Source organism: Microcaecilia unicolor, chromosome 3 (genome assembly GCF_901765095.1).
Source record: "Microcaecilia unicolor chromosome 3, aMicUni1.1, whole genome shotgun sequence".
NCBI classification, from domain to species: Eukaryota; Metazoa; Chordata; class Amphibia; order Gymnophiona; family Siphonopidae; genus Microcaecilia; species Microcaecilia unicolor.
The window spans coordinates 192,531,088-192,545,474 of record NC_044033.1 but is presented as its reverse complement, the minus strand read 5'-3'; the positions used below and the strand labels follow the sequence as shown (position 1 = coordinate 192,545,474).

The following is a 14,387-nucleotide window of genomic DNA, read 5'->3' as shown; positions in this document are numbered from 1 at the left end:
CTTTACTGCATGGAGATAGGACTTAGCTTTATGTCGTCCTATATATGCAGTTACCCTGGCTGACCAAGTTCTGACTCCACCCCCGGAAGCCCCGAAAGTAGCCAGTTTGGCGTTAGGTGCTAACTGAACATTTTGAGCAACACTAACTGGTTAAGTGCTGCTGAAAATGAGTGGTTAGCCCAGAACAGATAATTTAACCAGCCAGGAGCCGTTTCTGACCAGTTAAATTGCTTTGAATATCGACCCCTATAAAATTGGCACTAAATGCGTCCCTTTGTAGTGTCTAAAATGAGGCACCAATTTGTAGTGACGATAGTCAACTACCATCCAGATAACTTTCCTATGCAAGTGGATCGCATAAACATCAATCCTAAGGAGAAATACATACCGGCCAATATAGTCGGCCACTGATTGGTTAAATCGCTTGGCTGGGGCTGGCTGCTAATTTTCAGTGGCACACAAGCAGGTAAGTGCCGCTAAAATTTGCGGTTTCCACCTAACTCAAAGCTGACTATGTTGGGGAAGTTTCAGGGGGCAGAGTCAGCACTTGGCTGCTTAAGAACTGATATTCAGCACTTAAGTGGCCAGGGTTAGCACATAATTGGGACTGTATAAATGTCTGTCCTATCTTTATGTGCTAACCCCTGGCCGCTTAAGTGCTGAATACCAACTTACACGGTTATGTGTTAGCCAGCTGAAAAATAACTGGATATTCAAAGCCTGGACTGGGCCTGGCTTTGAAAATCTGGGAATACCTGTCGATGGTGAGCAAAACGTTCACCATCGACAGCTGAATATCAGGCTCATAATTTATTTGTTTAAGAAGGCAGTTTCAGTGGTCCAGCTTATACATATACGCTGGCTGCAAATGCACATAAGGATATACGTGTAAGTTATCTGAAAATCTGAATATTGCCTGCACTGTTTTTCATCCTGCTGAATGTTTTCCTGATAAATCCTGATCCTGAGGCTGTTTAGCCTCAGCCATGAAATGTGCTGTGTTTACTAAAGCAGATTAACTGAGGAACCTATGCTTCATTTTACAGTGACTATGCTCCAAGGCAGCAGCTGGGTTTTGTCCATGGCATTTCTGATTATCCCAGCGTGTCTTGCAAATGGTAAGTTAGTCCCGCTGGCTCCCAAGCTCATTTTCTGAGCTCTTTCAAAAGTCAAATCTAATCATCCTGTCTGTGGCGGAACTAATCCTTGGACTGTTTCGATTGTTAGTGGTGGCGAGTTCAGCATGTACAACCGAGTACAACCAGCCATGCATTTCTGTGACTAAGAGGAGATTAACTGTGGATGAATGCAGGACAACTGAATGGCAGGTGTCTGTTCTTCTGCATTTCAAGCAGTTGAATTTGGATGGCGAACAGAAAGCATTTCAGACTGTCAGTGAAATCCCATTATATTTCTGAATCTAATCTGCTTTCTCTCATTCCCCACAGGTCTACGGCAGTGCGTCTGTGATGGACCAGGATGTACAAATATCACCTGTCAGGGACGGAAGTGCTTTGTGGCCATAGACAACACAGATGGCTTCACCAGGCAGACGAAGGGTTGCTTCTCCATACACTTAATGGAACAGTGTTTTTCCAGCATTGCAGGAATGGTTGTGACAAAGTGCTGTGACTCCGATATGTGTAATAGCAACCTCACTATCCCCCAGAATGGTACCGTGTCTCTTACTCTTATCTTTCTAACCCCAACCCTTTGTAAATTTGCACGAAAAACCGCTGCAGTGTTTCCTGTAAAATGAGATAGGGGGAGTAGATCCTGCAAGGGAGGGAAAGGGAACCCTGAAAAATCAGCATTTAAAAGTGTATGTAACAAAGGACTTGTTTTGCAAAGCTCCCCTCACATTCTCCTGTCTGTCAAGAAAAGGTTTGGGGAAATCGGACCTGTCTTGTGTCAGCAATGTGGCTAGTCATACATGTCTCATTGGGCTGATAATCAAAAGATTTGTCCGGGTTAACTTTGGGAGTAAGCCAGACAAATCTTACTTTTGAAAATTTTCCCCCCACCAAGCAGTTAATTTAATATAACTGATTAAGTAAGAAGGACCAGAGGCATGCTGTGGGTGTGGTTATAATTTAACCAAAGAGCACCGATATTTAGCAATATGTGGCTAAAGAGAGACAGTCAAGTCTGGTCTGAAAGTGGTTTTCATTGGTTCACTTTAACTGGACACCTTTTTATAATTTTCTGCTTAAAGTTATCAATAGAAATCAAACAAAATAAAACATGGAAAAGAAAATAAGATGATACCTTTTTTATTGGACATAACTTAATACATTTCTTGATTAGCTTTCGAAGATTGCCCTTCTTCGTCAGATCGGAAATAAGCAAATGTGCTAGCTGACAGTGTATATAAGTGAAAACATTCAAGCATTACTATGACAGTCTGACAGGGTGGGAGGATGGGGGTGGGTAGGAGGTATGCATGGGGACATCAAAGCATATCATTGATATTCTAACAGGATGGGTGTGGATAGGTGAGGGGTGGGGTGATCAACAGAGACATACAGCTTTATGGTTTATAATGGGCTAGGAACCCCAGATCCTTGTTAAGTCCTTTCTGTTGGGTGTTAAAATATTCAATCATTCTGACTTCAAAGGTCTTACGTTCTTGTATGGTTTTAAAGTTACCTTTCAGGATTCTCACTGTGAAGTCACTGGTACAGTGTCCTGGTCCTGTAAAATGTTGACCAACAGGTGTGGGAACCCTACTGGCACCAGCATTGTTCATGTGATGTCTATGTAAATTGAATCTTGTCTTAAGCATCTGGCCTATTTCTCCAATATAGTATCCTTCGTTACATTTTTTACACTGAATGATATATACCACATTGGAAGATGAGCAAGTGAAAGATCCCTTTATGTTGAATATCTTTCCTTTGTGGATGACTTTGGGGTCCTGTGAAATATTTTGGCATAGTTTGCAACTGGATAAATTACAGGGAAGTGTGCCCTTCTGTTCCTTTTCAGTCTGTGATGGAAGTTTACTTTTTATTAGCTTGTGTTTTAAGTTGGGTGGCTGTCGGAAGGCCAGTACTGGTGGGGATGGGAATATCTCTTTCAGTAATTCATCCTCCTGGAGTATAGGTTGTAGATCTCTTATGATTTTCCTCAGTTTTTCCAGCTCTGGATTGTATGTCACTACAAGGGGTTCCTAGCCCATTATAAACCATAAAGCTGTATGTCTCTGTTGATCACCCCACCCCTCACCTATCCACACCCATCCTGTTAGAATATCAATGATATGCTTTGATGTCCCCATGCATACCTCCTACCCACCCCCATCCTCCCACCCTGTCAGACTGTCATAGTAATGCTTGAATGTTTTCACTTATATACACTGTCAGCTAGCACATTTGCTTATTTCCGATCTGACGAAGAAGGGCAACCTTCGAAAGCTAATCAAGAAATGTATTGTTATGTCCAATAAAAAAGGTATCATCTTATTTTCTTTTCCATGTTTTATTTTGTTTGATTTCTATTGATAACCTTAAGAGTGGACTAACACGGCTACCACACTCCTCTGCTTAAAGTTAAAAGAATTAAGTAACCAGTTAAGTCCCACAATATCAGCCTCCATATTTGCACTGCTATCTGGGACTAAGTGGAAGACTTTGGGGTTAAATTTAAAAGCTCTTATAAATGGCCTGATGTAAGCAGGGGCATAGCCACAGGTGGGCCTGGGCCCACCCAGTTTGGGATCAGGTCCTCCCAGTTGTGATGCACCTTGCAGTACTGCAGGAGCCCAGCCGGCGCTGTCATCTCTTCCTAAAGCAAGTCGTTTCCACAGGGGTCGCCGGCAATGGCAGTGATTCTCACACGCTGCCTGCCGCTAAGTCAAAAGCCTCTCCTCTGCTGCAACTTCCAGTTTCTGCCCGGTCAGGATGCGGCAGAGGAGAGGCTTCCAGGTTAGCGGCAGGTAGCGTGTGAGAATTGCTGCCGCCGGCGATCTGTGAAAGCACGAGAGGAAGAGTTGTGAGTGGGGTGGGGTAGAGAAGAGAATGGAAGGAAGGAAAGATCCTGCATGGGGAGGGGGGGGGCTAAAGATGCTGCACAGGGGTGAGGGAAGATGGGGTAAAATGCTGCACGGAGAGAAGATGCTTCATGGGGGTGGAAGAATTGTTGGACATGGGGAGGAAGAGAGAGATATAGCAAAGGGGTGAGAGGGGGTGAGAAAGGGAGAAATCTTGCAAATGAGGTAGAGGGGAGGGATAGATGCAGCGTGGAGAGGGGATGGGGGTAAGAGAGGGAAAAATGTTGGAAATAGGGGTGGAGAGGAGGGAGAAATGGTGCATGGGGAGGGAGGAAGAAATGTTGGACACAGGGACAGAGGGAAGGGAGAAATGTTAGACATAGGGATGAAAGGGAGGGAGAAATGTTGGACATAATGGTAGAGGGGAGGAAGGGAGAGATGCTGCATGGGAAGGGGAGAGTGATGGTGGACCCGGACCACAAGGAAAAGGGAGAGAGGCCAATTTGTTGGACATAACAGTGGAAGGGAGGAAGTAAGAAGAATGCAGCATGGGGAAGGGGGAAGAGATGTTGGACCCAGGGCACAAGAGAGGTAGTGAGAGAGATGGTGGACAGTGGAGGGAGGGAGAGAAGCTGGACATGGGGGTGGATGAGACGTAGGGAGAGGTACACAGGAGGTGGAGAGGGGAGAAACAGGGAAATTTTGGATCCAGAAGAGTGATGGAGAGATGCCAGACAACGGGAGTGAGGGAAGAGAGAGAGAAAAATACTGGACAATGGGGGAGAGGGCAGGAAGGAAAAGAGAAAGGACAAATGGACTACAGCTGCTTGAAGGAGAATTAGCAGACGACAGACAGGAAAGCAGAAAAGAGAAACAAACCAGCAAAATGGAAAAATAAAATGTCCAGACAACAAAGGTAGAAACAAAGCATTTTATTTTGAATGGTTTAAATGGAATATGTTAGCTTTTGGAAATGTGTATAGTAAATGTCTTTGTACTGTGTTCAGTAGAAAAAGAAATGCATTTCTGTTTTATGTCTCCAGTGTTGCAGTAATGCTAAGTTTAACTTCTTGGGGTTCCCAGTTCAACTTTTGTCTAAATTATTTTATTTCTAATTTGTGATCCCTTGTTCTGTATTTGGTGAGGATCTCTTGGTGTGATAGTAATGGCAGGTGGGGAAATTGAAGGGGAGGCAGAGAGGAGAAGGAATCAGGGAGGGGGGCCCTTCTTTATTTTCTGACCTGGGCTCAAGCAGGTCTAACACCAATCCTGACCCTTGCTGTATAGCTGGTGGGGATCCCTAAGCATCCCCAGCTAAGGTCCTCCTCCAAAGATGGCCAGAACTCCCTTCTATCAAGCTCTGCAGTCAGCAACAGCATCCTTGAGCCACCAATAACTAAGCATGCATGGGATGCCAGCATTGGTGGCTTAGGGACATTTTTGCTGCCTGCCAAGCTTGGTAAAAGGGAGTTCTAGCCACCTTCAGAGGATGTCTTCAGCTGACAGAGCTTGAGGATCCTATATTTTGATGTAGGGGTAGGGCGGGGCAGAGAAAATTTTGTGCCCACCCACTTTGGACTCAGGCCCACCCAAAATTGTTCTTTCTGACTATGCCACTACATGTAAGAAGTAGGCACAGAGAAGTCATAATGCTTACCTCTGTGCAAATGAGACATAGGAGTTCCTCGGAGTGGAAAATAGGCAGGTTAGGATTTTTGTGCTGGTTCTTTAGTTTATTGTCACTTGGTTTACTGCTCTTCTACGGGAATCAGAGCGGTTCACAATCATTTAAAATCCAAGACAAACAATGAGAAAGGAACTCAAACAATTCAAAGCAAAGAGAAAAAGAAATAAGTGAGGAGACGGGTAAAAGGCATAAAAGCCAGAGCACATACACACACTCGCTTACACCTTCCTTGCCTACTCGGAGCACCTTTAAAAAGGCTATAGGTGCATATGAGGATTTTTTAATAGGCACAACATATGTGCCTGTATGCCTGACAGCCTAGGTATCTGTTATAAAATCACCTTCCACATATTTTAGGGGCCCTTTTGATAAGGTGTGTCAAAACTTTTCATATGCAAATTAGCTCTTCCTCACTTATACAGATATTCTGGCCGATATTCAAAAACATTTATCCAGCCTGGATCAGCACCTGGCCTGTTAAATGTCCTCAAGGAGGCTGTCTGCTGATATTCAGCAGGGGATAACTGGTTATCTCCTGCTGTTATCCACACATACAGTGGGGGAAATAAGTATTTGATCCCTTGCTGATTTTGTAAGTTTGCCCACTGACAAAGACATGAGCAGCCCATAATTGAAGGGTAGGTTATTGGTAACAGCGAGAGATAGCACATCACAAATTAAATCCGGAAAATCACATTGTGGAAAGTATATGAATTTATTTGCATTCTGCAGAGGGAAATAAGTATTTGATCCCCCACCAACCAGTAAGAGATCTGGCCCCTACAGACCAGGTAGATGCTCCAAATCAACTCGTTACCTGCATGACAGACAGCTGTCGGCAATGGTCACCTGTATGAAAGACACCTGTCCACAGACTCAGTGAATCAGTCAGACTCTAACCTCTACAAAATGGCCAAGAGCAAGGAGCTGTCTAAGGATGTCAGGGACAAGATCATACACCTGCACAAGGCTGGAATGGGCTACAAAACCATCAGTAAGACGCTGGGCGAGAAGGAGACAACTGTTGGTGCCATAGTAAGAAAATGGAAGAAGTACAAAATGACTGTCAATCGACAAAGATCTGGGGCTCCACGCAAAATCTCACCTCGTGGGGTATCCTTGATCATGAGGAAGGTTAGAAATCAGCCTACAACTACAATGGGGGAACTTGTCAATGATCTCAAGGCAGCTGGGACCACTGTCACCACGAAAACCATTGGTAACACATTACGACATAACGGATTGCAATCCTGCAGTGCCCGCAAGGTCCCCCTGCTCCGGAAGGCACATGTGACGGCCCGTCTGAAGTTTGCCAGTGAACACCTGGATGATGCCGAGAGTGATTGGGAGAAGGTGCTGTGGTCAGATGAGACAAAAATTGAGCTCTTTGGCATGAACTCAACTCGCCGTGTTTGGAGGAAGAGAAATGCTGCCTATGACCCAAAGAACACCGTCCCCACTGTCAAGCATGGAGGTGGAAATGTTACGTTTTGGGGGTGTTTCTCTGCTAAGGGCACAGGACTACTTCACCGCATCAATGGGAGAATGGATGGGGCCATGTACCGTACAATTCTGAGTGACAACCTCCTTCCCTCCGCCAGGGCCTTAAAATGGGTCGTGGCTGGGTCTTCCAGCACGACAATGACCCAAAACATACAGCCAAGGCAACAAAGGAGTGGCTCAGGAAGAAGCACATTAGGGTCATGGAGTGGCCTAGCCAGTCACCAGACCTTAATCCCATTGAAAACTTATGGAGGGAGCTGAAGATGCGAGTTGCCAAGCGACAGCCCAGAACTCTTAATGATTTAGAGATGATCTGCAAAGAGGAGTGGACCAAAATTCCTCCTGACATGTGTGCAAACCTCATCATCAACTACAGAAGACGTCTGACCGCTGTGCTTGCCAACAAGGGTTTTGCCACCAAGTATTAGGTCTTGTTTGCCAGAGGGATTAAATACTTATTTCCCTCTGCAGAATGCAAATAAATTCATATACTTTCCACAATGTGATTTTCCGGATTTAATTTGTGATGTGCTATCTCTCACTGTTACCAATAACCTACCCTTCAATTATGGGCTGCTCATGTCTTTGTCAGTGGGCAAACTTACAAAATCAGCAAGGGATCAAATACTTATTTCCCCCACTGTAGGTGATATTACCAGCTGATGGCACTTATCAGACCTGCTGTACAGCCCAGAGAGATCCCAAAAGGCCTTTGAGCATGTGCCAATGCCCCCTCGTAATGGTTATAGCCACCATTATCGCACCATTTGCCAATCTGTGTTATCCCTCCTTCATTGCTGACATGGACTCTCTGCTGTCTTCACAATCTCTCTACATGAATTTGATCTTTCCAGCCTATTCTTAAATATGCCCGACAAGCATAAAGCATAAAGTGAAAACAAAAAAACTAGGCTTCAAGTGCACCAACTGTTAGTGCAGTGTCATGTCGGTTAGTGTGCTCAACTTTGTGTGTTAACTGCATATTGCTATACGGGGTGAAAACTAGGTGGATCATGGGGTGGAGAATGGGCGTGGACACTTTTGTAGTTAGCACAGGTTCATGTAGCACATCCGTGCTAAAGTTTGCATGTGCCAGTAAAGTTTTCAGTTCGGTAACTGCTGAGGACAATAACAGTACAGCCTTTGCACTAAGTTCATTTTAATTTTTCTCTTAAGGTTGCTAAGTGCAGAAATGGGCCCCTTAAGGCCCTTAGACATGCTTGTATCTTCTGGTTAAAGATGGTGTAAGTAATAATGGCAAGGCCAGATTAAGGGATTGTGGCACCCTGAGTCAAATGTAGGTTTGGCTCCCTGAGCTAACTTTTGGTTTGGTGCCCCCCCCCCCCCCCACACACACACACATTGGCACCTCCTCTTTTTCTCTCAGGCTACTCTCCCCCATCTACCTTTAAAGACGGTTTTACCCTGCTGAGCACTGGCAGCGTTTCACCTAACGTACTAGCCCCGGTGTCTTTCCTTTGCCATGCCCCTGCAGAAACAGGAAGTTACATTAAAGGGGGTGGGCACGGCAGAGGAAAGACACTGGGGCTGATGTGGGTAATGTTAGGTGAAATGCTTCTAATGCTCTGGAGGGGAAAACTGCCTTTAAAAGTAGACAGGAGGGATCAGTGGACTGAGAGACTGAGGGGATGCCTGACCCAGAGACAGAGAGAAATATGCTGAAAGGGTGGGACATGCTGCCATTAGCTGAACGATCAGGTTTTGGCCAGTGCAGGGGAGGAGGTGAGGCAGGTTTTTGGCACCTTTGAGGCTTAGCACCCTGAGCCAGGGCCTCATCTGGTCCATGCCTTGAACTGGTTCTGTGGTATGGAGAGCTATGCCATGTTGAACTGCTGAGAGCTGAAGGCATTGTTAGGCATTTCAGAAATTTGAAATCAAGCCCGCACAATCCATGACCCCTGAAGAAGCTGGAGTAGATGGTGAAATGGGTTCTGTCGGGTACTTAAAGCTAAGTGCCGGCTGTTTTGTCAATACAATAGAACCTTCAATTCAATCAACATGAAATAGTGCTTAAATAAAATTGAGTATTTGTTATTGATAAAAATCAAAAGACCTCTGGAATATAGTGGATGTGGATTATTAGTAAACTCTGGTGTTAGTGAGTGTGTCCCCCTAATTAGGTAATTATTTTATAAAGACCCATAAATGCATTTATTGCTTTTACAAAACAGAGGCTTCCTGCTTCATTTTTTCATTCCATTTATTAGTATTTATATCCCACAAAAATCCAAATATTATTCGGCTCTATGTGGCTTACAGCAATTTACAAAGAAAACATAACTAAAAGAACAAAAGAGACAAGAGAATAACAACAACAACAACAAAAAATAGAGTCTTAAAAGGGACAGAGAATAAATTGCTTAATATATACCATTAAATATTACATTTCTTAAGTTCCAGGTAAAAGTTTCATGCATCAGATGGAACTTCTTAAAAAGAAAGGTCTTTAAAATCTTTCGGAATTGCACATAATGAGATGTATAACATAAGTCCCTAGGTAGAGAATTCCACCATTTAGTGACCTGGTACTTAAAACTGGCAGTAAAAATTGCCTTATATGTCAGTCCTTTGCAAAATCACCTCCATAATGTATATATGTCTGAAACAAAGTTGAATATTTGAAAAGTATGATATCTTATGATGAATATTTGTATGAGTTTTCTAGGAAAGATGGTGTTGGGGTGATAATGGCGTTTGAGTTTAATTATCAAGGTCTTAGTGGGGGCCCTAGGATCCTGCATGTGAATTCAGGGGGTTGCAAGGCTGACAGTTTGTCTAAGACTCAGCAGCCTTGCAATAGCTCTGGGTTACTCAAGAAGGAATGTGCCTGGAAGTTGTTCACTGGTGTGGTGGGAGTCGAATCCTGTTATCAGAACAGGCTTTATGAGTATACAATAGCACAGTGCAATGCCAAACTGTCTCTTTTAGGAGGAAAGAAGGGGAGGGGAGGTTGGTCATTACACTGGATGCTGTTAAGTTATATAGAGTCCCAGTAAGAAACTTCATAATGCCACTAACTGAAAAAAAGGGGCCTTCACCAAAAAACTAAAAAGTTTCTTCTGGAAGCTGTACTTGAAGGCTCTGTGGCAAATCGTAGCCTTCTGCTGATAGGGAGAAAACAGAGAGAATTTCAGCCCCTGATCATCCTTTTCTTATTACAGACCCTGAGCAGCCAATGACAAAAAACCAGCTACAACTGATTCTCATTCCTGTGCTGGTAGTTTTTCTCATCCTGCTCCTTGTTGCTCTCTATTTCTGCAAAGTAAAATGGCACTACAGGCAGAGGCTCCTGACCAGGCTTAATGAATTGGGCGAGACTGACATGTTGAAGGCATCGATTGTTGGAGACAGCACACTCGGGGTAAGCTCCTCTTGAAATGTAAGATTCTGTGCATTAGAGCTCAGAGAAGGTTTCAGTAAAAGACATTAAATTCTCCAGCCAACACCCTACTTCTAGCCTCCAGTACATTCATTCCTCCCTCAGCTATGTACCTCATATTTTCTTCATGGGAATCCACCCTGGTGGAGTGGCACCCTTACCACATCATCTGTAATCATTCTGCCAATTATATACCACAAAAGTACCATTCATCTCACAGCCATATAACCAGGACATTAGTATCCTTTTCTTCACTGTGCACCCAATATACCCCCCCTTTCCCATGGAGCAAGCTTAAAACTAAAGATCCCAGCATCCTTTGTGCAGAGCAGCCAGTTTGTGGTGGAATGGAGGTCAAGCTGACATCACAGTACAAATGGAGGCAGTGAAGATTTTTTTGTACTGGCAAATCTTTTTGTTAACTAACATCCAGCCAATAAGTCAGTCTGTGCTGGCTGGACAGTAGGGAATGCATGCCAGAATTTTTTTGGCTCTTCTTCTTAATGAGTTTACATTTAAGAAATGTATGTGAATGATGTAGTTCTCAGTCTAAATGTTTTCTTATCAGGATGTCTCCTTGCAATGGCTGATAAAGAGAAGGTGTGATTCTCATGGTTATATTCCTCAAATATAATCAATCTTGTCATATATGTGTTCTCCAAACATAGCCACTCTCCATACACTCATGTACTCCAAGTACAATCATACATCCCACAGTGATTGCCAATACTGATTCTTGTACCAAGCCTGAGAATTAGTCACCAGTTTCAGACATAAAAGGTTGCAAATAAAATTAGCAATTTGAAAAGTTGAAATGGTTACATACTGTACTTATGTAATCCCAGTGAGCATCAAGGCAGGTTACTATAGAATATTTTTGGGCTGGTTAAGGGTCAGAGCCAGAACTAGCAAAAGGTATGAGGCCGGTTGGCACTATAATTATCTAACTCAGCATACTTCTCTCAGTCAATAAAACAGTCTACACAGGGATATGTATTCAAAACCTTGAAGGATTTACTCCAGAGCTTCCCAAACTATGAGTCACAATCCCAGTAAGGTTACAAAACCTGCATTTGGGGTTGTGTCCTGGGCAGGCTCTCCATATGATGTCTCTGGACTGGACTGCACCACTGAAGGGTCATGCAATTTTTGTGCATGACCTTTCAGTGCTATATGTTAAAGAAGGAATTGAGTCAAACAAAATAAATATTCTACATGAAACAGATAGCGTGGAATCCTTGTGGATAGAAATTGCATGTGTGAAGGCAAAGAATATATTGGTAGGGCTGTACTACCATCCACGGGACAGAATGAACAAACAGATGAAGAAATGTTTACAGAAATTAGGAAAGCAGGCAAACTGGGCAACATTATAATAATGGGCGAGTTCAATTACCTTAATATTGACTGGATAAATGCTACATCAGGGAGCACTAGGGAAGTAAAATTCTTAGATGTAATAAATGACTACTTCTTGGAGCAACTGGTCCAAGAACTAACAAGAGGGGGAACTATTTTAGATCTAGTCCTTAGTGTAATGCGGGGCATGGTACGAGAAATAACAGTATAGGATCCTCTGGGAAACAGTGACCATAACATGATCAAATTTGAGCTGATATCTGGAGTGAGGTCACTAAAGAAATCTACTAAAGCAACATGTAATTTTCAAAAGGGTGACTACGACAAAATGAGAAAAATGGTTAAAAAGAAGCTAAAAGGGTTGGCTGCAAAGGGTAGGACTTAAATCAGGCATGGACGTTGTTTAAAAATACCATCGTGGAAGCCCAGACCACAAAGGTGGAAAAAAGAGCAAACAACAGCTATCATGGGTAAAAGGTGAAGTGAAAGAGGCTATTAGAGCCAAAAGAGCATCCTTCAAAGAATGGAAAAAGGATCCAAATGTAGTCAAAAGCATACAGATGGGGGGTCATCTTTTATTCCCTCCAATGCTCAGAGAATAGTTCAGAGAAGAAGGTCACCCATACCACTGCAAACCCTATGCCTTCTCAGAACTGGAATTGGGGTTTTAAACGGAACCCCTTCCCTATTAATTGTCCAGTGGAGCCCTTACCCCCGCAAAAAGAGCCCTCATGGTCTGGTGGATCCCTGATCCCCCCCCCCCCCCCAAAAAAAAAAAAAGATAGATAAACCCTTGTGGTCCAGTGGAACCCTGGCTAGGCCATGCCCCTTCCCAGTCTCTACCCTGGTGGCCTAGCAGTAGCCCCTTGAACCCATCATACCTGGGAGAAGGAGGAGGGAAGAAGTCCTACTCCCTTCTGCTGGGCACATCATCAAAATGGCGGTGCCTTATATTTGCATCTCATTAGCATTGATCATTAGGGAGTTCTGACTTACTAAAACCCAATTCTTCCTTGGATTCGGAAGATCCCTCCTATCCCAAACTTCTGCAGAAGATCATCAAAGTATTCAACCTCTCCCCTTTATCAGAATAGGATCCCAGAATCAAGGTGCACAGAGTCCTCAGATATCTGGAAGCCCCATAAGATATTCTCTAACTCCCTGTTCACAAGGTTTTATTAGGCCTCCAGTCCAAAATCTGGCAAACACATCTGGCAGGAATGCCCACCTCTAAGAACCTTAAACTTAAATATAGAGTTCAGTCAATACCAGGGCATGAAAAATCTCAGCTGTCACACCACTGTCTCATCATTGAGTAGCCTTGAAGTACTCAAAAAGCTCATGCACACACTCCAACTACCCACAGGGCAGAGACCAGAGGTCTCTTAACAGCATCAAGTGGCCATGCTAAACTCCCACATCTCAGTCATCTATTTCAACTGGTGCAATATCTTTATGTCCTTCTAGAGAGGATGCAATCAAAGACATCCTCCCTCCTGAAGGACTGTCAATGCTCGTTTCTTTGACAACTAATGGATATGGATGAATGTGCCAAGTATCCTAGCCAGAACAATGTTCCAGAATAGCAGCTATAGCTATTAGTGCACAGAAGCTCACCTGGTAGAGCTTCCAGTCTCAGAGAACATTCGTGATCGCATTTCTGATGTGCCTTGCACCAAAGTCTGTGCCAGAGCCGGTGGTGGGAGGCAGGGATAGTGCTGGGCAGACTTATACGGTCTGTACCAGAGCTGGTGGTGGGAGGCGGGACTGGTAGTTGGGAGGCGGGGATAGTGCTGGGCAGACTTATAGGGTCTGTGCCAGAGCTGGTGGTTGGGAGGCGGGGTTGGTGGTTGGGAGGCGGGAATAGGGCTGGCCAGACTTATACGGTCTGTGCACTGAAGAGGACAGTACAAATAAAAAAGTAGCACATATGAATTTATCTTCTTGGGCAGACTGGATGGACCGTGCAGGTCTTTTTCTGCCGTCATCTACTATGTTTACTATGTTTATGTTTAAAGACAACCTTTTTGGAGAAAAGATAAGACACAGTCAACACAATCAAAGACTGTCCTTGAGGACATCAACACACACTCAGCCTCTTGCAAAATGTATTATTCCTCATATGAGAAAATATACTCTCACCAGTGACACCATCAGCCATACAATAGAGCCCCTCCTCATCGATCAAAACAGCAATCAGATTTCCAATATCAAAAGCCCAGGGAGCATAAGCAACATAAATTCACCACATCCCCAAGACTAAAAAAGCAACCCCAGTTTTTGACTACCCTTTACTACTACTATTTAACATTTCTAAAGCGCTACTAGGGTTACGCAGCGCTGTACAATTTAACATAGAAGGTCAGTCCCTGGTCAAAGAGCTTACAATCTAAAGGACAAATGTACAGTCAGTCAAGTAGGGGCAGTCAAATTGCAGTCTACATTTC

At 43.8% G+C, this 14,387-nt stretch overlaps 1 protein-coding gene across 3 annotated transcripts in view; it reads left to right on the top strand.

Moving 5' to 3' along the window:
* Nucleotides 1-14,387, top strand: part of ACVRL1 (activin A receptor like type 1) — a 173,453-nt gene that overhangs the window by 66,474 nt on the left and 92,592 nt on the right. Inside the window, exons 2-4 of one of the 3 annotated variants that reach the window (XM_030196859.1) lie at nt 1,047-1,118; nt 1,449-1,673; nt 10,364-10,563. In XM_030196859.1, the coding sequence (XP_030052719.1) occupies nt 1,052-1,118; nt 1,449-1,673; nt 10,364-10,563 (492 nt within the window). In that variant the 5' untranslated portion in view covers nt 1,047-1,051. Of the gene's footprint in view, nt 1-1,046; nt 1,119-1,249; nt 1,329-1,448; nt 1,674-10,363; nt 10,564-14,387 lie in introns of those variants that run through there. The other 2 variants (XM_030196860.1, XM_030196861.1) reach the window with 2 other exon arrangements.